At 41.1% G+C, this 26441-nt stretch overlaps 1 protein-coding gene and 1 pseudogene across 2 annotated transcripts; one reads left to right on the top strand and one right to left on the bottom strand.

Annotated features, from left to right (window-relative positions):
* Positions 1-6026: 6026 nt before the first annotated feature.
* Positions 6027-8563, bottom strand: LOC117559516. 2 transcript variants are annotated; one of them, XM_034236308.1, is made up of 4 exons: positions 8392-8563; positions 7356-7550; positions 7194-7265; positions 6027-7071 (listed from the first exon to the last, which is right to left on the bottom strand). In XM_034236308.1, the coding sequence occupies exons 1-4, from the start codon at positions 8419-8421 to the stop codon at positions 6169-6171; spliced, it is 1200 nt and encodes a 399-aa protein (XP_034092199.1). In that variant the 5' UTR covers positions 8422-8563; the 3' UTR covers positions 6027-6168. The 2 variants fall into 2 exon arrangements, with proteins under 2 accessions (XP_034092199.1, XP_034092200.1); XM_034236309.1 differs by having other exon boundaries at positions 6030-7071; positions 7189-7265; positions 8392-8560.
* Positions 8564-8607: 44 nt separating this feature from the next.
* On the top strand, positions 8608-25879 carry LOC117559517 (annotated as a pseudogene).
* Positions 25880-26441: the final 562 nt, after the last annotated feature.

Raw genomic sequence — 26441 nt, 5'->3', positions numbered from 1 at the left:
ATGACTTTACTGAACTGCTGTCTATAGTGTGTATTGACTTTGACCGTCTAGTCATTGTTGGTGATTTTAACATCCATGTTGACAACCCTCAGGACAGAGGGGCAAAATAACTGTTTTGTGTTCTTGATAGCTATGGACTGACTCAGCATGTGACGGAGCCCACGCACAATAAGGGGCACACTCTGGACTTAATTATCTCAAAGGGTCTGAATATCTCTAAGGTTGTCATGACTGATGTTGCACTCTCTGACCATTCCTGTGTTTTCTTTGAGAGCTCTATTTCTGTTCACACATTTTTTCAAAAAGAGGTAACCACAAAGCGATATTTAACTGAAAATACTAGGGAAATGTTTACTCAGAATTGTTCTTCCACACTTGCCCCTGCTAACATCTCAGTAAATGATCTTGTAGATCATTTGAATTCAAAAATTAAAAATGTTATAGATGCCATTGCTCAAACTAAGGTAAAGGAAGTGACTGGGAAGAAAATATCTCCATGGAGAAAGGCCATGCCTGTGAGAGCAGAAAAAAGACATTGTCGAAAAGCTGAACGTAGGTGGCGAAAAATAAATCTCCAGGTTCACTTTGAAATCTATAAAGAGAGACTTGGCCTTTATAATTTTGAATTGAAAAACGCACGACAATCGTTCTTCTCTGACATCATTACCAAAAACAAAAACAACGCACGTGCCTTGTTTGCTACCGTCGACAGACTAACAAACCCCCCAGTGTCAGTAGCCTCTGAATTTCTATCCACCAGGGCGTGCAATGATTTTGCCTTCTTCACTGACAACATTCAGAAAATCAGACGAGCAGTCAGTGCCTCGGCATCAGGTACAGCAAATGTGTTGTCTCTGTGTCCACTTAACATCAATTTAAACACCATGACACAATTCCATCAGATTAATGATAAAAACCTAGAGGACATTATACAACTTCTGAAATCCTCCTCCTGCTGCCTTGATATTATTCCAACAGGATTTCTCAAAGATGTTTTGCCTTGCATGGCCTCAGATCTACTTCATATAGTAAACAAATCGCTTCACTCAGGTATTTTCCCACAGGCCCTGAAAACTGCAGTCATTAAACCGCTCTTAAAAAAGAATAATCTAGATGCTACAGTAATGAACAATTACAGGCCCATATCAAACCTCCCTTTTCTAGGTAAAATCATTGAAAAAGTTGTTTTTCAACAGTTGAGTAATTTCTTGCATTTAAATAACTGTTTTGATGTGTTCCAGTCAGGCTTTCGTCCAAACCACATCACTGAGACTGCTCTTGTAAAGGTCTTTAATGACATCCACTTAAACACAGACAGTGGCAGAACTTCAGTATTAGTATTATTAGATCTCAGTGCTGCGTTTGACACTGTTGACCACAGCATATTACTAGACCGACTGGAAAACTGGGTGGGACTTTCGGAAACAGTTCTAAATTGGTTTGAATCCTATTTAAAGGACAGAAATAACTTTGTTTCTATAAATACACATCTGAGTTGACAAATATGACATGTGGGGTTCCTCAAGGCTCCATCTTGGGGCCTCTTCTCTTTAACATCTACATGCTACCACTGGCTCAGATAATGAAAAACAACCAAATAAGTTACCATAGCTATGCAGATGACACACACATTTAAGTAACAATTTCACCAGGAGACTATGCTCCAATTCAAACACTGGGTAAGTGCATTGAACAAATCAATGACTGGATGTGTCAGAACTTTCTCCAATTAAACAAAGATTAAACTGAGGTAATGGTTTTTGGAGCCAAGGCAGAACGTATAAAAGTTAGCGCTGAGCTTCAGTCTGCAATGTTCAAAACAACAGATAAAGCCAGAAATCTAGGTGTAGTCATGGACTCTGACCTGAGTTTCAACAGTCACATTAAAACAGTTACTAAATCAGCCTACTATCACCTAAAGAATATATCTAGGATTAAAAGACTAATGTCACAGCAGGATTTGGAAAAACGTGTCCATGCTTTTATCTTCAGTAGACTCGAATACTGCAATGGTGTCTTCACAGGTCTCACTAAAAAATATATTGGAAAGCTGCAGCTGATTCAGAACGCCGCTGCTCGAGTCCTCACTAACACTAAGAAAGTGGATCACATCACTCCTGTTCTGAAGTCTTTACACTGGCTTCCTGTGTGTCAAAGAATATATTTCAAAATACTGCTGCTGGTTTATAAAGCTTTGAATGGTTTAGGCACAAAATACATTTCTGACCTCCTGCTAAATGATGAACCATCCAGATCTCTCAGGTCTTCAGGGACTGGTCAGCTTTCTGTCCCCAGAGTCAGAACTAAACATGGTAAAGCAGTTATTATGCTCCAAATATCTGGAACAAACTCCCAGAAACCTGCAGGTCCGCTGCAACTCTGACTACTTTTAAATCCAGGCTGAAGACTTTTCTTTTTGTTGCTGCTTTTAATAGACCTATCGCTAAACCACGCCCCAAATAGAATTTGTCCAATCATATCACAGCGAAAATCCCTCCTGACAGAAAACTCGGACATCACCAGAAAAGCCGTTTGTGGGGCGCATCAAACCAAAACCAGACGTCTGTGATCGAAACCACTGTGAAGAGTTCAGTTTCTATGTTTATTATCTAGCTAATATCTGATGGTGAAACGCTGTGCGTGGGGTACCTGTAATTTCGGACACCAGGTACCCTGAAAGACTGGATGGAGGAGTATATTTCGTACCTTTTCCGAAGCCCAAAAGAAAACTCGACAAATGCAAGCGGTGGATTATGCTGTGTCGTCAACCACATACACAACTGAATGTGAAGACAATTATCAAGGACACTTATGTTTGCTCAAAGGTAAGGTCAATTCATAAAGACATCATATTTGACGGTATGTATTAGAAACGTAGACCAAACTATTAGTTTGCTAACGATTGACTTTGACTGCCAACTAGCTAGCGTATATCCAGCCCAGCTAGCTAACGTTAGCTGCCAACTTGTTAGCCAGCTAACTAGCTACAGTGTTATCAACATCAACGTTTGCTGTCTGACTTTTCGTCCTCGCTAGTTAGCTGGTGTTTTTAGCTAACTTTTGCTAACTGTCTTTTCACCTCAAAGCACTTCAGAGATGGGAAGCCAACTCTGGAATATCAGATCCCATCCGGGCTCTCGTGTGTGCTGCTCCGAAAAGACACAGACCCTCACCCAAAAAAAGGTAACGCTACAGTCAGCCAGGTGCATAACAGTGAAAATGATGACCAACAAGGACAGTTATAGTTATAGATTTAATGTAGTGACCACCACTGCTAACATTCAACATCATATTATCATTTCAATGGTTACACAACAGTCACCACTACACACGACAGGCAACAAGATTAGATATTTTATATAAAGAAATACATGGCTACCTTTTTACTCTTGCTTTTAACTGTTAACTTTCATCTGCTGTTGCTTTTATTAGCTCTTGCTTCTATTTTAATGTTATTTTTAACTTGAACTCCCCCCGCGGCCATTGTCAAGAGTCATTCACGGTCGGCTTTGTTTGTCCGAGTTTTCAAAGGGGGCGTGGCTTAGCGATAGGTCTATTGAACTATTCATATCATAGACTGCACTGTAACTTTTATCCATGTATTTCTTCTTTTAATGTTTATTTTATTAGCTTTTCTTTTTAATGACTGATTTTAAATGCCATTTTCTTAATGTCTTTCATTTTTTGTAAAGCACTTTGAATTGCCTTGTGTGGAAAAGTGCTATATAAATAAACTTGCCTTGCTCTTTGAGAAAGGTGGAGTTCCCGTGGGGGGAGGGGGGCAGAGAGATTAGAGACCAGGTGCATGTTGCCAAAAATGATTGAACAGATAGTGAGGGCTTTTTGTATGAGTTTTCTTATATTCATTTATTTAATTTGGCATAATCATCTTTGTCTCCTCACTTAAAGAACATTTGTTGGCATTTATTTTGGTGTAAATAAATACACTTGTGTTCTCTTTCACCCTGACTGTTATTGGTTGTTGTGTGTTACTGTCTCCATTTCCCCTACACTTTAATAGGGATGTAACAAACACATTAATGTATAACAAATGAAATAATCCAGTAATTCAATATGATTCTAAAATTAAACATTATGCACAGTGAGTAGTAAGTAGTGGTTGATGCCAATACGTCTCAGTTTATGCTGCTTCATACTTCTACTGCAATACATTTTAGAAGACAGTATTGTTTGCCGGGACGGGTGGCGCAGTGGTCTGTGCATCCGATCATCAGATCAAGTGGGAGTGCTGGGGAACTCCAGTTCGAAACCCGCTCCTGCCGCCACTGCGTCAGGCCGTTGTGTCCTTGGGCAAGACACTTCATCCGGATTTGCTCCTGTGGGTATTGTCCACAGTACATGTATAATACCAATGTGTACTTGTAAAAGCGCCTCGATGACCTCGAGGCGTGAAGATGGACGGTGTGGCGCAGTGCACTGTGCAATGATCAAGGGGTGAAACCCGCCGCTGCTGCGTCCTTGGGCAAGACACTTCACCTGAACTTACTCCTGTGGGTATTGTCCACAGTATCTGACCATTGCATGTATGATATATGTGTAATGTGTGTGTATATGTAAAGCGCTTTGAGTCATTGAAAAAGCGCTATAATAAATGTAAGGAATTATTAATTAATTATTATATATAAATATATATATACGATTCTGAAAAGGGCTATTATGCATAAGGAGTACTTTAAGTATATTTTGATACCAATGCTTTTGTACTTTTACTTGTTACACAGTATTTTTACCCTGTAGTATTTCTACTTTTACTTTAGTAGAATATCTGAGTACTTCTTACACCACTGCTACCATGAGTGTGGAGCTGTGTGCTACAAAAGCCTGAATTTAAAACAAATATTTTACAGCTGAACTTGAGACTGTTTTCAAATGTAGAGCAGGTTGTAAGCGAGGCTCCGTTTGCAATTGAGGAAACAGTTCAGAGTGTCAGCGCTGCTTGTCCTCCTGGAATGAGTCAGAGTTTGATAAGCCCTCCCTCTTCTTCCTGCTTCAGACACAGCCAGCTCCACAGTAGCCTCATCCCAATACCCCTCCTCGACTCCTCCTTTCCCTCACTCGCGTCTTAGCTCCGCCTCCGTGAGATGCGAGTGAGAGACACGAGGGCCCCTTCTCACTTCTCTTATTTTTCATTTCCTCGCTCCTCTGTCTCACCGGAAGTTGATTTGTCTGCGCCATCTTGAGTACCGTCCCAATGGCCTTATTTCTGCCAGAGGATCGAGGAGCGAGAATGGAGGAGCTATAACCGAGGAACCACCAGACCATCCTTCGATGAAATCCTCACACACTCGCCCCACCCCCTTACTGTGTATCGCTCACTGATTGGACGATGCAGCGCATGCACTGATCTGATGCTTCTTGACATGAGAGCAGTTTCCCAGCGGAGTGAAGCAAATACATGAACCTCACGGGAGTCACTCCTCAGTTTATACCATGTTTTGTTTCAATTAATGTATCATTTAGTTACAAATATGTGATATATCTGAACAACAAAGTGGTCAAAAATCATTTTATTAATTTTTTGGAAACATTTTCATGATCGCTTTTTACATTTTCATTTATTGTCATTTCCATTCAGTCAGTCATTAAGTGCTATTAAAATGTTAATTTGCTACATATCCACACAAACAAACAAAGTGCAATCCAATGAATGTTAATCTAACTGGGTTTTGATAGATAACATATCTCTTTTTCTTCTCTCAATTATTTTATTTCTATTGTGCACTCTAATCAATATTAATCAAACTATTGTTCACTTATACATTTTAAGAATGGCGTTTATCTTTTTTGAGAATGAGTTCTTATTTTATTTTATTTATTTGGGTCTACAACAGATGATACAAATGTTAGTGTCAGTAAATGTGTGCTAACAGAGGTGGGGGTGTGTGTGGAAATAACGGGGACAGAGCTGCTGTCAGACGATCAGCTGTGCAGCGTCATCACAAACGGACGTCGCTTCACGTGACGCTCCGGAGGAAAGGACGTCCCATTGCTCTTAAAACTCATTTCCCTGCTTCTCGTGGTTTCCTTGCGTCTCTCCATGCTTCCCTGGTGGGAGGGACTAGTCGCAGGGAAACAACGCAAGTGAGGGACGCAAGGAATCCATTTAACCGAAGTACTTCGGCATGTATGTGTAAAAAACAAAAAAGTCTACTTTTTCTCTGATTGCTCTTTGCACTTCTGGATCTGTGTATATTCTTTGCACCAGGTAGTCCTCCACACTACAAAGTCACACCACTGCATCCCAGATACAAGAAGTTGACCCTGTACTTTCCAGTAATAGGCATGGCTTTTCTTGAGCTTAGGGAGCCACATTCCATCTGCACATATTTGCAGTCGACATAATTTGGGACATTTGAATTCAACAAGGCCAAATTGGGGATATTCTGTTCGGTCAAAAACAACTCCATCAGGGGAGGCACCAAGCCAGGGCGTAGAGGGGTGAATGACAAGGCCACAAGGAGAGTAGTTCACGTTTGCCAGTCTACTGTATTCAGCTGCTACTGTGGGCTCCATCTCTGCACCTCTCCTCATTTCTGCAGTCTGCCTTGTACCTTTGAGTATTGGCTCTGCAAGAGAGTTAGCAGAGCTCTCACCTCTGACGTGACAAATCTCTCTAAACCTAGAGGCAGTAACCCTGGGTTTGCGGAGCAGATGCCACTCTGAGCTAGAGCTTTGCTCACGGGTAGCCTCCTCAATTTTGTGAGACATTTCCAAATCAACAGATAAGCTGTTCATATGTAGTTGCTCCTCTTCTGAGCACACCAGCGGTAAATCACATGGCAAGATCACATACCCCTCTATGGGCAAGTGGGGTGTTGGTGGTGTGTCAGTGTGAAGTGTGGTGTACCGAGACGTCAAAGCAGGCATCTGATAGGACAGAACACTGCCCTCCTGCACAATCCCGAAGGCACTTTCCACAAGGGGCTTGTCAGGTCTCATGTTCATTGTGGTCACAAGCGGTCTGTCTTCAATGCTGAATGCTGAGTATGCCTCCGTAACTCTGAACAGGCCCCTGGTAATGGCCCCACCATGCCTCTGTAGAATCCACTCCTACAAAGAATGGCAAAGACAATATAGCACATTAATGTGACAATAAAGGTTAGGAATACAGCACCAGAATTATGAATTTTAAAAACACAGGAAACACAATTTTCCAGCTAAAATTACCTTACTCCAGTCTGCACCATCCTATTTGGTACAGGCTTGGTGAAGACCATGGAGTTGATGGGCCCTGGCTTCACACCCTTAAGGAAAAGACAATTACTGTTCGTTGAGTCACTTTAAAACAAAAACTCTGTGAAAGATTACAAGTATTTGAACCTCATTGAAATTACCATTGTTCGCGGCTTGTGCCATTGCTGTTCCGATTCAGTACAGCTATGCACAGGTGGCACAACTGGCATGTTCAGTTCAGTGTAGTGTGCTGTTTGGAACAGCAATGCTACTGTGTGATTGCACAAAACAGTTCCTGCAACACAGGAGCACTGGTTGTGTGTGAGCACCACTGGTGATGAATCACGAAGCGTTATCTAAAAAAGAGAGAATAAATCCTAGTGATTAGTAACCTCACTTGTGGTAAATGAGCCAGGAGGTTATTATGAGTAGAATTATTAGTTATTTTTACTGACCCATTATCCTAGAAGAAGCATGTATTCCTGAATGCTTAGTGTTACCCTCTTACCCTACAATACCACAATGAACTTTCTTTGGAAACTAAGATGCCTTGAAAATTGTATTAAAGCAGTTTTGACTATATATTTTAACCCCCAAACTTAGACATCCATAATCAATGTGATAATATGTGACCAATCAGCTGTGATAAAGCAGAGAGAAGTAGGACACTGTTGAGATTCCCTTAAGGTAAACTAATGTTTAACTGAACTGAAACTCGATAAACAGGGGGGAACACAGTGTCAATGCTGCCTGCCTACACTCAAACTGTGTGCGTCTCGCTCCTCCTCATTGACCTGTAAGGCTCTCACGCTGACCTGCCCTGTCAGCCTGTCTTTATTGGACACTGAATGAAGAAAAACAGAGCAACAGCGTTAGATCTATACTCACGTCAAAACATCTATGGCAACATTGCTTTACAAAAGCTGATACCATTATGCAGTGTGGCTAACAACAAGACAACCTCTAGTTGGCTAGACTATAAGGCTATTAAACTATAGTATTTTTTAGCAAAATGGCTAATGTTTTAAAGAATTAACACCAGAAACAGTACATAGCGTTACCCAGAGCCCTATAGTAGTCTACTATAATCGTAGTATAATAGTAGTTATACTATAGGGCTCTGGCGTTACCTAGCTTTTGATAGCTAACGTTAGCGTAACCCGGAGCATAAGCTAGCTGTACCCGTTACCTTCTTACCTTCATAGTTGTGTATATATGACGCAGCATATAATTTGAAGCCTTTATCGAGTTTGCTGGCTGGGGCTTTAGTCGTCCGGCAAATCCGACATTTTTAATTTCGGAAGCTCTTGTAGGCAGCGTGTGTCGAAGGTTGTCATTTTCAAAACAGGAAATGAATCGGCCGCTGTGAGTAGAATGAGGAAGTGACTGTGCATGTAGCCTACTGGGATGAGGCTTCTTCGACAAAGGCCACGCCCCTGATACAACTGCCTACCGTTATAGAATATCAGCAGTTGTTCGTCCAACATTTTATTCGGTAACAGCGTCTCATCGCTACGCTTCTCTCGCTCTCTGTGTTCCTGAGAAAGTGTGTGTGAGCTCCAGCACTTCTGATCCATCATCTGTGTGTTTGGATAAACCTCTGAATGGACTGTGTGCTCTTTTTCTGGAGCGTTTACCTCGGACTATAGGAGCTAGCTTAGCATGCTAGCTGGAAACACGTTAGCAACGCTAGTCAGATTGAGAGTTTGATGGAGAGAGAAACGTTGTGTTTAACGGAGCTTGCAGGAAAAGGTGATCTAGTAAACATGAGTAAAGTCCAAATGCTGCTGTCGTTGAAGAAGCAGCGACTCACTGCTGCTGCTGAAGAGATATTTGCTTTGTTTGAAACAACGATAGCCGAGTACGAGGAGGAGCTGTCTCTTTCCAAAGAGGAGAACAAGAGACTCCAGAAACTTCTGGACGCTGTTTTACAGCCTCAGCTTCGGATACCCAGAGCAGGTCTGTTCCCTTTACCCTTAATTAACACTTTACACTCTTCAGTAGCACTTTATTATCACATTAATAACACTTTAGACCAGGGGTGTCAAACTCACTTTCATTGCGGGCCACATTAGCATTATGGTTGCACTCAAAGGGCCGGTGTTGCAGTATAACTTGAGTCATAACAACTGGCGACATTCTATTATTTTCGTCATAGCAATCCGGGGCGTGTACATTGAGGATCCATTGTTGACTTACCATGTCGATCCCCTCGTTTGTCGTTTACGTTCATCTTTTGCTATATTCACCTTCCTAAGATCACTTTGATGCACATTCAGTATGTGAGGTTGTGGGTGAGAGGTGGATATCGTGACGCTTACAGGGAGGTATCGAACATTACAAAGTAGGTGGATGCCTGTTCAAAATATTGCAAACTTGAATAAATCATTTAAATTACAACAAGACACTACACTGTGCAGGAAAAACAATTATATACATGAAAATAACCTTGATGCATGGGAATGAAACACAAAAACTATCTTCCGTGGCTATACTGATATGTCACAGTAACGGTAAACTACAGAAAAGTAAGTCCAGCGGGGCACACGTTGAATACATATAATACAGTAGTGCTATTATGCCTTTAAGCCTATACGTTTAACCCATAATAACCTGGACCCATTTCTACTTTTGGGGAAATTAAGGGGAACATCATTTAGACTAAATAGACCACCTAGAACACATTTCTGACAAGTAACCAAGTGTCAAATATCTGAAATGTGACATATGTGTCACATTGGGCTTTAATGGTAAAGTAACTCTTATTTATAACTTCATTAATGAGGATGATTTTTTGGTTTACATTTGTTTGAACATACTTTAAATTGAATAATAAAGAATATGTTAACTAAATATAATTGAATCAGCTAAATTAACTGAGCAGATCATAATCATATTTGTAATTGTGCATATATGTCACTCCGGGTTTACTGTGAATGTTTAGGGTTAATGTCCCGATGTGACATAAGTGTCACATCAATATTTATGGCATTTGTTTCATATCAATTTCATCAATAAATGTTTCTACAACAGGTTATATGTAATCAGAATCAGAAAAGAGCTGAAGACAGCTTAATGTTTAACAAATGACATGTCATGTAAGCATTTTTATTCTTAAATGGCTTGAATGTTAACTTTAGCAACAAAAAACCTTTCCAAATGTAGCTAGTTCTGTCACATGTGTTAGCCTGGCACATGGACATCTTGGACATGTTGTTATGGGAACACAAAAGCAAATGACAAGGACCATAACCCACCAGACTGTTCAGTGTGTGTCACTTAGGGACTTCATGAGATAAAAAAGGCTAAAGCTGTATAAGGAACTTTCCAGAACATTTAAAGTTCATGTGACACCTGTGTCTAAGCAATTCTGTCTGCCTTCCGTGTTGCACCATGAGGACCCACTGATATACAATGTTTAACTGTCTAAGTTGCAACCATGCACTTTTTGGAGGGCTAAGCGCCAGCTTGACATGTTTTTGGCTTCATTTATAGAAGGAAAGACAACAGTGATAGTTATGTTTCAGAATAACATTTATTGGAAATTGTTAGAACAATCTCACTGGTCACCGGCTTGAGCTTCAATCTCAGGATCCATGTATTTGTGATCAAAAGTAGGTTAATATAAAAGTAGTGTAAGTCATTACATTTCAGAGACAGTAATATTGTAATGTAACGTAGCCTATTACTTAAAAAAGACAGTAATAAGTAATGTACTGTATTACATTTTGGAAGTAACTTGCCCAACACTGCAGATGATCCAGTTATCACGATGCTGCTTTCAGGCTATACATCACATTAAGAACGATGTACAAATGTTTTATATGTATTCAACTTGTGCCCCGCTGGACTTACGTTTCTGTGGTTGACCGTTACTGTGACATCAGTATAGCCACGGAAGATAGTTTGTGTGTTTCATTCCCATCCATCAAGGTTATTTTCATGTAGCCTATGTAATTGTTTTTCCTGCACAGTGTAGAGTCTTGTTGTGATGAGAGGTATACAGGTATTTCATTAAAAAAACGGGCTCCCTGGAGAATAGCTACAGCATTTATATCACAATTTAATCGGAGCTGATCACAACTTGTCATGAGTGATCCAGTCATGTCGATGAGCGTTCGGGCTGTGAATATACGACTTGTGTTTTACTTTTAGGCTGTCTGAAGGTATGGACAGCTATCAGAGCTACTATAGATCACATTAAGAACGATGTACAAATGAAAGTCGGACACAAATATATAATTTAAATGATTTATTCAAGTTTGCAATATTTTGAACAGGCATCCACACAGTCACCTACTTTGTAATGTTTGATACCTCCCTGTAAGCGTCACGATATCCACCTCTCACCCACAACCTCACATACGAGTACTGAATGTGCATCAAAGTGATCTTAGGAAGGCAGATATAGCAAAAGATGAACGTAAACGACAAACGAGGCGATCGACATGGTAAGTCAACAATGGGTCCTCAATGTACATTCCTATGACGAAAATAATAGAATGTCGCCAGTTGTCATGACTCAAGTTATACTGCAACACCGGTTGTAACTATATATATATATATATATATAAAATAATGTATTATATTACATTATTGCCTCTGAATTTGATTATTATTGGATAGGATAATAACTTCGTCTGAAAGCAGAAGTCTAGGGCAAATCATTGCAAGTCTCTTCAGTGCGCATGTCACAAAACGAGATGCATTGTGGGACATGTAGTTTATGGGCAACCTGCTTCTGTAAAGTGGCAGGTAACCGTATAATAAACCGAGAACCGCAGTCCTAAAACCTAGAAGTAAGTTAGCATTTTTAGCACTTCCGGTACCTTCGTCAAAAATCAATGCATTTTCTCCATAGGGTTTTGGAAAATAGCTCGAAATAAGGTCTGTGGTTGACACAAATTTAAGAGATAAATCACGTTTTGTTCTACGACATTAAATACATCAGCAGTGACCCCACTGATGATTTTTGAAGAGTTTACGTGTCTGAAAAACGATGGTTGTTACCGAGTGGCTGAATAGGACTACAGAAATTGTCGAGGCTGTTGTACGTCATTACGCCGAACACGTAAACACTCCCGCTAAGTTTGTTTTCCCCTGTGTTCTGCTTGAAAGCAAGTACCTACCTATCTTTAGTATCTGTAGTATCTTTAGTATCTGTATATCTATATCTGACCATTAGAATCTATATTTTTGAAATTGTCATTTTTAACACCGTAGTTTTACAAATTATAGAACAATTAATTGCCAGTGTTTTCCAATTTTACTCGGCAGTTCGTTTCGTTGGCTAACGTTAGCTAAAGCTAGCGCTACTAGTTAGCTACGCAATGGTTTGTTTCTTTGCTCCGGGTTGCAGCCACAGGTCTTCGCATGAAACGTGCTCGTTCTATCGTTTCCCGGCCAATATTTTCCAAAGGAGAGTCTGGTTTCGTGCCATGAGGTAAGCTGATGTTACATTTTTGTCCATGTCACGGTGAAATTTAAATGATGGGTAGTGACTGTATGGCACTGCTGAAAAGACCGCAACATAGGTAAAAATAATTAATACATCCTATTAAAACCTGTGTGGCTTATATGAAAAGTCTAATTAGTACAAGCAGCATAACGTTTCACCATGTAACTAAAGATTGTAGTCAGGGAAATCAGTTTGACATATTGAACTAATAACAAATCACCTCTGCCTGGCAGAGAACTCTCTGCTCCATAGCTTCTCTTGGACGTGTACATTTTACATTTATATTCAATTTAATATTCCATCCCTCACATACTTTTGTATATATAATAACTTATATTTTGTTTTTCTTGTTATGCTGCCGCAACACAAACATTTCCCAAATTGGGATCAATACAGTAATATCTTATCTTAATTAAGAAATATAACTATTATAATTAGTGTAGCAGCTGACACCTATTTTCAATATGGATTAATCTACCTTTATTTCTTTAGTTCAATTTTCATCTATAAAAATGTCAAAATAGTGAAAATGTTCACGAGACTTATCAAAGTGCAAGGTTATATCTTTAGATGTTTTTGTTTTAGCCTATGTACTATACGTCTTAATGCTCTTATATGTGACGGTGTGACTTCCATGAAACTAATATTTGATATCTTCCCAACAGACGAGCTGACAGGAAACCTAACACTCTAACAACCACAACATTGCAAAGGCGAGTAAATGTAAATGAAAAACGATTCACAATTTCTTAATTTCTTCTTCTTTCTTGCAGTGAGGTGAAGCTGACCTTGCACTTGGTGCCAGTAAGGATGTTCCTCACGCAGGCTGAATGTTACTCCTTCCTTACTGACACAGAAGCCCTTGATTTGCAATGCTTCACTAATTGTCATTTCCCTGGCTCCGTAGGGACACTTTACCTCCAGACCATCTGGAGATGCGCCCAACAATCCTGATTGGGAGAGCCACAAACCTGACTCATGGACCTGCATCTGGCTTGCAGTGGTGAATGCCCTGACGCCCTCACATTCATTCATATTCCCCCACTGTACAGACAAAACACCATCAAGGGCCTGTTGTTGCCCTAGCACCCTGGCAATAAGGGAAGCAGTCACACGCTTTGACCTCAGGACAGCTCCAAAGTTGCTGGCAGTCAACCTTCCTTTCCTGAACAAATGCCAGTTTGGGTTGGTTCGCTGACCAGTGTTGCCACCTGAATTGCCCTCTGTTGCTCCTCAGACAATGCCATGCTTGCCACAATTGCCTCAGGTCCCTGATGCCCAACAGATTTGATAATTTCAGGAACAGTAAGTGTTTTCAAGCTGTAGTGTTCCTCTTCTGGCTCGGGGGAGAGAAGCCAAGAAATTCCTGAGAACCTGCCCCAGAGTCTGTCCCTCAGCCAGTCACGATCTTCGGAGGTGGGCTCTCTTGTCAGCGGGTTGAATGAGTTATTGGTTGGAGGAAATAGCTCCTCCACTGAATGCGTATGTTTAGCTGCCTTTGGCTTCTTCCACTGACAGGGGGTCTCAGTGCAGCTGAAATTGTGGATGGCAAAGATGGCTAATGCAGCCGCATGACTGCATTTCCATTCTCCACGTGGGCATTCACATTTTGTGGAGAGAATTCCCTCTTCTCCTGTAGATACCTGTGGTGGTGGGATTGTTTTATTATTTAAAATATATTTACATTTGTAATGCCTTCCCAATTATCCCTTTAATTGTTTTATAGCCTATACTGTATGTTTATTTCATGGATATTTCTGTGTTTTCTGGTGTGTAATATTTGTAATAAAGATTTCATGTGACACATAAAATGGATTTGTTGATGGGAATTAATGTCACTAATGTGAATAAATTAACTCTAGGTTAACGGTACTCTTGCTATCACTACTCACCGACACTATAAACCTTGTCCCTCATGCTAGCCCTGACAACACCAGTAAGCACACCTTCATCTAGGCTGCACTGTTGTACGTGTCCTGACTTGTAGTGGTTCTCTCCTCTATCTACACTTCTTGTGATCTTTGTAAAACGATATCAGACTGATCATTGACAGCCATGACTTCTAGTTAAATTCAGTGTGGCTAAAATGAAAAGCTTTGTTAAAATATGCAAGCACGCGGAAGTCAAAGTCAGCTTTATTGTTAAAAATTCTACATGTGTTTATACATCCAGAAATATCGTTTCCCACAGTGTGACATGTATACATAAAACAAAACAAAAAGGGCCTAGATAAACGTGGTATACATTAAACAAACAAAAAATGGCCTAGATAACCGGGGTATACAGTTTTAAATGTTAATAATATATTTGTTCAGTTGTTTAGTGTTCAAAGTGCAGTTTCAGTGCAAGTCAGTTGAAACGATCTTAAGTTGGCGTGACGTTGAAGTCTTGCGACCCTGCTGCTGTACTAGCTTGTAGTTTGTTTATAGCATAACGTTAGCATTTTGCTTCTGGCGACTAGATTTATGATTAAAAAATTATAAAAGTAGGGTTGACATGTGGAGATTATCCGGCTGAACAAAACGTGATCCCTCTCTTAAATGTGTGTCAACCACAGACCTTATTTTGAGCTATTTTCCAAAATCCTATGGAGAAGTGGCATTGCGTTTTTGACGAAGGAACCGGAAGAAGTTTACTTCCGGGTTTTAGGATGCGTCACTGCGGTTCTCTATTCTCTGCAAGCTCTTGCTGGGCCACATAAAATGAAGTCGCGGGCCGGATTTGGCCCCCGGGCCTTGAGTTTGACACCCCTGCTTTAGACCCTTTATCAGCACTTGCTGCAGGTAGTAGATCCTGAAGTAAAAGTACAAACACCACACTGTGAAAATACTCCATTACAAGTTAAAGTACTGCATTCATATTTTATTTAAGTAAAAGTATGGAAGTATTATTAGACACATGTACTTTATTATGATAATTAAAATGTATTACGGAAGAGCAAACCTACCAAAATAAATATATTTATAAAAATACATACATTGAATAATATGCCATTTAATTTACTGATTTAAATATCACCCATACATGTAGGCACTAGTTAGTTAAATGTGACATCATTTGATAATTTAGTTTTAATGTGCTTCTTTATTCACCTTTTCTTTTTAAATGTGAAAAAGCAAATACAAATAAATACTTTGGATTAATTCAAATTGCACGAGGATAATTCATAAAGAAATCAATGAATAAATATGTTCAATGATAAATTAAACACATTTAAAATGTTACTTGTTAGTTAGTTAGTTAGTACAAAGGTCATTAAGTAATTAAAACATTAATATAAATTCATCTCATCAATCAATTATTGCCAACATGTGTTTATAATATATTCTCTCTCTCTCTATATATATATATATATATATACACACAGAATATATATTTTGAGAGAGATATACACTAGTATTAGATGCAGTCAAAAGTTTGGACACATCTTCTCATTCAAAGTTTTGTATTTATTTAAATTGGTTCTACTTTGTAGATTTATTTTTGAAGACATCAAAACTATAAAAGAACACATATGGAATTATCTAGTAAACAAAAAAGTGTTAAAAAATCCAGAATATAATTTATATTTTGCTGGCTACTGCAGAAGGCTGTGGTAGCCATGCTGGTTAAGGGTGCCTTGAATTCTGAATAAATCACCAACAGTGACACCAGCAAAGCAGAAACAAACAGAAGGAGGTAACCCGAGCCAGCCACACATCGGGCCGTAGGACCCAGAGTTTCCCTCCCCTTACCAGAAATGAAATAAATACCCTGGGAAACTAAATAAAGCCGCGAAAACTGGACCATCAGGTCCTCCAGGCTCAACATAAAAACATCAGCACTACTACTACTGCAACTCCCTCCTGGCTGGTCTACCTGCATGTGCCATCCGACCTCTGCAGCTCATCCAGAATGCAGCGGCTCGTCTGGTCTTCAACCTTCCTAAATTTTCCCACACCACTCCGCTCCCTCCACTGGCTTCCGGTAACTGCTAGAATCCACTTCAAGACACTGGTACTTGCTTACCATGCTGCGAATGGATCTGGCCCTTCGTACATCCAGGACATGGTTAAACCGTACACCCCAGCGCGTGCACTACGCTCTGCATCAGCCAAACGACTCGCTGCGCCCTCGCAGCGAGGGGGACCCAAGTTCCCATCAGCAAAAACACGTGGGTTTGCTATCCTGTCTCCAAGATGGTGGAATGAGCTCCCCATTGACATCAGGACAGCAGATAGCTTGCAAATCTTCCGGCGCAGACTGAAAACTCATCTCTTTCGACTCCACTTTGAGCGATAGAACTATTAACAAAGCACTTATATACTAATAAAGGACTGGCTTATCTAAAGCCAGTTGAGTAGCACTTGAAATGTTTGGCTCTATGAAACCTGATGTACTTATATGATTCTGTTTTCTTCAAGGTTGTGTCTTCCTGGTCGAATGTACTTATTGTAAGTCGCTTTGGATAAAAGCGTCAGCTAAATGCAATGTAATGTAATGTAATCAGCAGATAAATGGTCCACAGCTCAAAAGTAGCAGAGAGATAATTAAAGGTGAGTGTCTCCCGGCATTTGGATAGGCGAGACCTCCTTCTCCTCCAGTTTCTCCTTTATAATACGACTGAGTGGAATTAGGAACACCTGGGCAGAGGCGGAGCCAGGGGCAGACCTGGGCTGAAGTCGAATAGTCCATTTAGCTTAGGAACCTTCCTAACGGAGTGAAATGACCCGGAAGTCCCTCAGTGGCAGCCATGATAAGTGCCGTTTGAATTCTCTAGATCAGTGGTCACCAACCTTTTTAAGCCCAAGATCACCGCCTAGGTGAAAGGCGAGATCTACCTATTGCAGAATTGAGTGAAATTAATTGCATCTGAATTACTGTTACAATGAAAGCTCAATAATCAGCTCATGGCATATAGGCAGGAGTAAAGTGCTATTTTTTTATTAGTGGGGGGCGGACCTCGCCTCCTCTAGGGGGGTCCGAGGGGATGCTCCCCCGGGAAGATTTTTTTTTAAATATTGAAGTTGAAAGCATCAATCTGGTGCACTTTGAGAGCAACATGAAGAGATCTATGGATACCTCTTAGCACCTATGAAACAGAACTGTAAACAGATTTTCTGTTTCTTTATTGATATTTTACAAATCACTCCACTTTTTAAACTGTATTCTTGTTTTACTGCCATACCTGTTTTTCATTTATTCTCTTATTGTTTTTATAACTATAATGATCATATGAAGGTGTGACGCCTAAATAATCTTTTGAATAATTTGTGACAAAACCGTTCTAAACATTCAGAGAGTCCTTTAGCTCACCTGAGCCCCTCAGTCTGACAGGGGAGGACTCTCCTCCAGCTTGTTGTGGAAACAGCTCCTTATGTCCGTTAGTGCAGCTAGCTAACCAGATACTAACATCATGGTCCCCGCTAGCATCGGTCTCGGTCTCGGTCTCTCTCTCTCTCTCTCTCTCTCTCTCTCTCTCTCTCTCTCTCTCTCTCTCTCTCTCTCTCACTAAATGCGCTATTGCCACACACACAAAGAGCCGAGCTTGAATTACACAAGCACACGTGTATTTCCATGCAACTCTCTGATTGGTCTGGTGACTTGCCTCTGTTGCATTCACTGAACACGGGAAATTGCAGTCCTGCCGTCATTTCTTGTGTCATGATGAGATTCACGTAAAGCACAGTTAATGTATTATATTATTGAGATGTCTCAAATATACGTCAATCAAGTGGCACCTGCTAACGGGGTGGTGGATGATAGGTTTACATCTAAAAACGTATTTTTCAAACATTATTGTTTTAATTTAATTTGTATTTCTTTTGTTACTTTTTTTTTTAACGGTCCGCGAACCACACCACACTCGCGATCGACTGGTTGGCGACCACTGCTCTAGATCAGTGATTCTCAAATGGGGGTACGCGGACCCCTGGGGGTACGTTGGGGTACTGCAGGGGGTACGTGAGATAAACAAAAGGTTAATTAATAAAATAGAAAACACAATTTTATATAAAACATTCCTAGAACCACCAAGGGGGTCCTCATATAAACATGTCAAATGTGTGTATTGTATTTTATAGTTTTTCACAATAACATATTACTTAAATTGAAGAAAATCTGTTTCATAAAAGTGTTATGTTATTTTTTTTCATGCATAAAGTCAAAATATCCTTAGTTTGTTGTAATGCATACCACGAAGGAGTTAATACATCACACACTGAGGGAACATCACTATATTGTAATTATTTATATAGGCTTTTTCGATCAAAAATGTTCGGGATCGGTCAGGGGGTACTTGGCTGAGAAAATGTTTCAAAGGGGGTACATTACTGAAAAAAGTTTGAGAAGCACTGCTCTAGATGATAGGAAAGGAGGTTTCAAACGTCCTTTATAACCAGGGGTGCACATCACTTTTTTGCCCTGGTTCTCAAAGGAGCACCTGGAGATGTTGCTTGGTGCTCATCCTTAAAATGAAATAAATAAACCGGTCTTTATTTGTCAGACACACGGCACAGAACACACAGAGGTGAACACAGAACACACATGCAGAGGCGAACACAAGACAACATTAGCACGACCAGTAATCCTACAAGCTGTCATCACTACCCTCCTGACTGTTCTCCTCACTGTCTTCCTCTCTGTCAGACATGGTAGCTGATGATGTAGGCCTACTACTTTCTCTCTGGTTGAGTCTGCGATTAGCTGCTTGCACCCACAAGTCAACAGCTAGTTTTGGGTCGAAAGTCCAGTTTTAAAAGGATATGTTTGGTTACTGTCCTGATGATTTCAAACCTGTTTATCCCAATAACTATAAAGGAGTGCCTTGGAAATATGTGTTTACATAAATTGGGACCAAACCGTTTGAACTTAGACTAAAGTGAACTATCTAAACACTCAAGAGTTCTTTACCTCACTGAGCTGTAGTTATCAGTCTCTCGGTCTAACTGGAGAGGACTCTCTCTCCACATTATTGTAGAAACATCTTCTTCTTATATCCGCAGCTTCTAATAACCAGATTCTAATAACAACAGCGCCGGTACCGGTGCACCCTCCCTCGCTCACTCGCACTTTGGCTGCGGGTGCCAGATAAGCCAACATCCCCCATTTTCATCACTTACAGCGCCCATGGTACAGGGCAAATGAAACGTGTAACCGGGGTGAAAAGGGTGTTACATTTACTTAATTATGAATGTTGTTACATCAAGGCCAAAAATTAGGATGAGCACCAACGATCAAAAATGTTTTTTTCCCTCCCAGAGCTGCCAGCGCAGCGCCTCCCCAGATCTGGCGCCCTAGGCGAAAATCAACGCCAGTGCGACGGGCCGGCCCTGAGTTCATATGGAACTCGCAAATATCTTTCTCTCTCTCCTCTCTTCTCTCTTTTCTCTTCTTTCTCCCTCTCTCTCAATGTTGGTACGCAAATGCGCCTTTTTTCAAATGACCCGGTGCTCTTTTTTTGGCCGAGGTGCGCATGCGCACCTGCGCACCAGTTATGTGCAGCCCTGTTTATAACCTCCTTTAGCTTAGGAACCACTGGACCTCCCTTGACGAAAGGAGAGGAGAAAATGCTGCCCCACAATGCCTTGCAGCCGCAGCATTTGCCGTCACTCAACATTCGGCCGTTCACGAAAACAACCGATTATGACCGAGAAATGATATCATGAAAGTTACGGTGCTTATTAAGCATTTTAAAACGTAGGTGGTAACTTGTTTTGAACGTTCATCAGTATTATAATCAAAGAGAAATATGAACGTTAGTTTTGACTGAAATGATCAAATAAAGTCAACATTTCACAGATTTCACTGAGCTGTGTGGGGTTTGTTCAACTTTTAAAAGATGTTTGAATGGTGATGTACACAGTGATAGATGTAAAGGACTAACGTTTATAATAAATACATCTGTATTGGTTTTAAGATATTTTCATAGTTCATACAATCTTACGTATTGGGATCATTTGTATTAATGTGGACCGGAGGGAGAGGGTGACGAGCATACATTTCACTTTCCTTTTTTATTTAAATTCCAACTTTGGTCATGAAGAATATGTTTCTCTGTTGTCCACGTCCATAAAGCATAAAGCAACAGCATCAGAGCACGGTGCAGAGTCTCTAGATGAGTTTACAGTAGTCCCTCGTTCTTATTAAACATCCATGTTGTAGTCCGCTGTATAGAAAACTGTAGTTTCCATAGTTTCCCCACAGCAGCAGACGCACATTTATGACGTCCGCTGGCGCATCATAAACATGTCGGGACGGGTGGCGCAGTGGTCTGTGCATCCGATCATCAGATCAAGGGGGAGTGCTGGGGAACTCCAGTTCGAAACCCGCTCCTGCCGCCACTGCGTCAGGCCGTTGTGTCCTTGGGCAAGACACTTCACCCGGATTTGCTCCTGTGGGTATTGTCCACAGTACATGTATGATACTAATGTGTACTTGTAAAAGCGCCTCGATGACTTTGAGGCGTGAAGATGGACGGTGTGGCGCAGTGCGCTGTGCAATGATCATCAGATCAAGGGGTGAAACCCGCCGCTGCTGCGTCTGTAAAGCCGGTGTGTCCTTGGGCAAGACACTTCACCTGAACTTGCTCCTGTGGGTATTGTCCACAGTATCTGACCATTGCATGTATGTGTAATGTGTATGTAAAGCGCTTTGAGTCATTGAAAAAGCGCTATAATAAATGTAAGAAATTATTATTATTAATTAATTATTATAGTGAAAGTGTAGTCGGATTCTCTAAAGTACCACAGTCTCTTCTCCTAAGTCCTTTTGAATTCTCCTATCCACTATTCCTTAACCCTGTGACGTTTCACTCAGAGGTCAAGGAATAGACGATAGGGTTAGAATTTAGGAGCTGATTTTTGGATTATCCGACCTCAACCCAGGTGGACCTGCGCAGCAGGGAGACAGCAAAGACAACAAGGAGGGGAGCAGGTAACATCTTTGCTGCCCCAGAACGCCTCGTTGGAGATTTTTATTTTTCCATGTTTTCCCTCCGGGGCATACTGTCGTAACGAAGTCCAAATGGACCAATCCGCGGAGCTCCGCACACACACACTCAGAGCCCAGGCTGAGTGTGTGTGCTCAGGCTGAGCTCCGCGGTGTCTCGCTGTCTCGCAGACCCCACGCAGCAACTAGGAAACAACACCTGTAATCCAGCTCACACTGTCTGCTCCCGAGCCTCAAAGGGCGGAGCAGCGAGCCCCGCAACGTCCCGCCAACACGGCACCCAGACCCCACGCAGCATTCTCATCTGTTTGTCATTACTGGTGTCATTTTCTGCTAACGAACGCCATTGTAAAACATAAACACTGATGTTCCGCTGTAACCAGTGGTGTAGTGGGCGTTGGACGCGGGGGTACGCCGTACCCCCACTTTTTTGGAGCATGATCTTTTTTTTAATAGTCTAATAAATATAAAATCATTGCCAGTGTTATCAGTTGCAAGTGTGTATTTGTTGTAATAATGACAAAAACATAATACATTTCACAGTAATTATAATAAAAACGATTTCCTTAAAAAATTATGATTCGTCATCACGCTCGTGACCCCACGACGGTGGGTGTGTCAGAGCCAGCTCGCCGCCCGCTGATTTTGCGGCAGCTCTTTCCCTCAAGAATGCTAACGAAAAAGCTCTATAATGGCAGGCTAACATGTTTTACTTGACTTATTTTACGTATGTAATATAATTCACAAAAAGAAAGAGGCTAGCAGCACCGAAGCTACAAGTGAAGCTGCTACTAGTACTACATAATCAGAAGAGCCGCCTAAAGACGTGGATAATGCTAGCACTAACGTTAACGTTAGCTGCACTAGCAACGTTCCCCTAGCTAGCTCAAGCTCACCTTTCCAAGATGCATGGACGGAGGAGATGTGGCGGAGGAAACAAGAGGCCGTGGATAGACTGCAAAGCTGGGAGTGTGTGTGTGTGTGTGTGTGTGTGTGTGTGTGTGTGTGTGTGTGTGTGTGTGTGTGTGTGTGTGTGTGTGTGTGTGTGTGTGTGTGTGTGTGTGTGTGTGTGTGTGTGTGTGTGTGTGTGTGTGTGTGTGTGTGTGTGTGTGTGTGTGTGTGTGTGTGTGTGTGTGTGTGTGTGTGTGTGTGTGTGTGTGTGTGTGTGTGTGTGTGTGAGATGTAGGCAATGTAGGCTAGGCCTAATCAGAATAATTTCAAGTCCAGATTCAATGTTGTTTGCATAAGTAGGCTATATTTTTCGTTTAGTTTATTTAATAAGTTAATTTCACGACAACTTTGGGAATTTTGTTTGTTTGTTATGACTTTTAAATATATTTTGAAAGTGAGAGAGAGAAGCAGCGCTGTCTACTTAGTTGCAATACTGTAGCTTATGCAATTTAGGCCTATCAATTGTTTATGTAACTTATGTGCCAGTGTGTCCATGGTTTTGAGTCTGTGTGTGTGTTGAGCGCAGCGCCGTCTGCTTTTTGCAATACAGTAACTAAAGTAGGACTAAGCATACCGGTAGTTTCTGTGGACCTGTCTGCCCGTTTTGTGAGTGCACTGCGTGCGTGCGCACTTGTGTGGCATTGTTTGGGATGACCTAATTAAAATAGCATCCCCCCCAGTAAAAAAATCCCCACTACACCACTGGCTGTAACGGTGGTGGACTCATCAAAACAGAGTGGGCGAGCTGACCAATCAGAGCACAGTGGGCTCATAGGGAGGAGGGCAGGAGCTCCTACAAGACGTGTAGGACAGAGAGTGAATACACATACTATACAGAGATGCTGTATGAGAAACCAATGTGAGTTTGGAAAATTGAACAATGTAAATCTATTATAGTAGACCTCAACAATGGAATTATGATCAGTAGAAATGGCCATGTCATGGGACCTTTAAGATTGTCTGCTCCTTGAGCTCTGTGATCATCTATGTGGGCTCTGTGATTTGAGGTGCTTTTAATTTGGGGTTTCTGAGGTAACTCTGTATTTATCCTCTGCAGCAGAGGTAAGTCTTGCTCTTCCTTTCTCGGGGGGTCCTCATGATAGCCAGTCTCATCATAGCATTCAATGGTTATTGCGACTGCACTTGAGGATACATTCAAAGTTCTTGACATTTTCCGGATTGACTGACCTTCATTTCTTAAAGTGATGATGGACGGTCGTTTCTCTTTACTGGGTTGAGTCGTTCTTGCTATAATATGGATTAAAACAGCAGTCAAATAGGGCTTTCCACTGTGCACTAACTCTACCTCTGCAGAACACAACTGATGGTCTCAAACACATTAAGAAGGCAAGTCATTCCACACATTGACTCTTGACCAGGCACACGTGTTCATTGAAACCATTCCAGGTTTCCACCTCATGAAGCTGACTGAGAGAAGCCAAGAGGGTGCAAAGCTGTCATCAAGGCAAAAGGGAGGTACTTTGAAGAATCTAAAATAAAAATCATATTCTTGATTTTGTAATACTTTTTTGTTAACTAGATAATTCCATATGTGTTCTTTCATAGTTTTGATGTCTTCAGTATTCATCTACAAAGTAGAAACATATTAAAATAAATAAAAACCATTGAATGAGAAGGTGTGTCCTAACTTTGACTGGTACTGTATATAAAACACACACATTTTCATATTTAGCAGGTTCCCTCATCTATAATCATTTATACAAGCGCAACTTTGAACATGTACAGCAGTAAAATGCAACATACGAAATAATCAAGAAACATCATACATTAAACACCGACAGGGAACATTTTACTGCACCATCATTACTTTTACATAAGAAGGTGCCGTCAAATGTTCTGTTAATACTTGCATACTTTTACTTAAATAAGGTTTGAATGCAGGATTTTTATTTGTAACAGAGTATTGTAATTCTCTACTGTAGGCGTAGTGTATCTGTGAACAATCCCAAATACAATTCATTGTTTACATTGCAGCTAGTGCCACGCCAGAAGAGAAAAAACGTTTTAACTGGAAGTGGAAAGGGGCAGGCCTACATAAGGTGAATTGAGCCAACACAAATACACGATAGGTGGGACTAAGAAAGATAATGTGAAAATATAAAAACAAAGGCATTAATTAGGGCTGCAAAATGTCTCCCATTGTAATGGTGATTAGATTTCTAAATGCTAACACTTAACAGTTTGTTCTGACTGTGTGTTTCCTGTTTCCTGCAGATGTCCAGCTGCTGGTGGTGGTTAAAGAAGAGTTTCTCCCTGACCAGCGGGAGTGGAGCACCAGTCTGGACCCGGAGGATCCAGAGCCCCCCCCACACATTAAGCAGGAACAGGAGGAACTCAGGATCAGTCAGGAGGGAGAGCAGCTTCAGGAGCTGGAGGAGGCTGAGATCACCAAGTCCACTTTCACTCCTGACCCTGTTAAGAGTGAAGATGATAAAGAGAAACCTCAGTCCTCTCAGCCTCATCAAAGACAAACTAAACACATGGAAACAGAAGCTGATGACTGTCGAGGACCAGAACCAGCCAGGAGCTCAGATCCAGAGAGCAGTTTACAACCAAAGACTGAGGACGACACTGGAGACTTTTCTGAACCTGGCACTGAAGACCGTGCTGATTGGAAGGAGACCAGAGAACCTGTATCAGGCTCAAACTCACTGAAAAATAGACATGAATCTGTCAGTGATCCACAACCTAGTGCTGAAAATAAACCATTCAGCTGCTCAGTCTGTAAGAAAGCTTTTTCACAGAGTGGGCATTTAAAGGCACACATGAGAGTCCACACAGTAGAGAAACCACACAGTTGCGAAGTCTGTAAGAAAACTTTTTCACGGAGTACACATTTAAAGGAACACATGAGAATCCACACAGGAGAGAAACCATTCAGCTGCTCAGTCTGTAAGAGAGCTTTTTCACAGAGAGGGCATATAAAGGCACACATGAGAATCCATGCAGGAGAGAAACCATTCAGCTGCTCAGTCTGTAAGAAAGCTTTTTCACAAAGTGCACATTTAAAGGCACACATGAGAGTCCACACAGGAGAGAAATCATTCAGTTGCTCAGTCTGTAAGAAAGCTTTTACATTGCAAAGAGATGTAAAACGACACATGAGAATCCACACAGGAGAGAAACCATTCAGCTGCTCAGTCTGTAAGAAAGCTTTTACAATGAAAAGAGATGTAAAACGCCACATGAGAGTCCACACAGGAGAGAAAGCATTCAGCTGCTCAGTCTGTAAGAAAGATTTTTCACGGAGTGATAGTTTAAAGGCACACATTAGAGTCCACACAGGAGAGAAACCACACAGCTGCTCAGTCTGTAAGAAAGCTTTTTCACGGAGTGATAGTTTAAAGACACACATGAGAGTCCACACAGGAGAGGAAAAATAGAGCTGCAATGTTTGTGACAAAAGTCTTTAAGTCCTGTATCCTGATGACCTAATGCCGTTACATGTAATACTCCCTAAGCCTGATTTCACCCACCTGCAACCGATTCGCTAATAATCACAAATTTTAATTTTCTTTGACCCCTTGACTCGACTATTTCTTGTTTAATAATCGTTACATCTCCTCAGGACCAAGTTCCTGTGTCCTGCCTTTCACCTGCTGTTCGCCGACTGCTCATTTAAGGTGGACTCACCTTTACAAGGGACCAGCTAGTCTTAGTGTCTTAATGCAAATGTATTGTAAAGTGATGCTAGACCAATAACGTGCTGTTGGGTAGTGTGCTCTCTGCAGGACGGTGTCTGTACTCAAATATTGTTTATGAAATGAGAGCTTCATTCCGTTTTTGTTGTCTAAACAACGCCAACAGTGCGATACATCTTCTTTCCAGCAGATGGCATACATGTTACATCATCCAGTTCAACTGTCATCCACATATTAATGATTCAAAA

This window comes from Gymnodraco acuticeps, unplaced genomic scaffold (genome assembly GCF_902827175.1).
Source record: "Gymnodraco acuticeps unplaced genomic scaffold, fGymAcu1.1, whole genome shotgun sequence".
In the NCBI taxonomy this organism is placed as follows: domain Eukaryota; kingdom Metazoa; phylum Chordata; class Actinopteri; order Perciformes; family Bathydraconidae; genus Gymnodraco; species Gymnodraco acuticeps.
The sequence above is the reverse complement of the archived record's forward strand: the minus strand, read 5'-3'. Positions and strand labels throughout refer to the sequence as shown.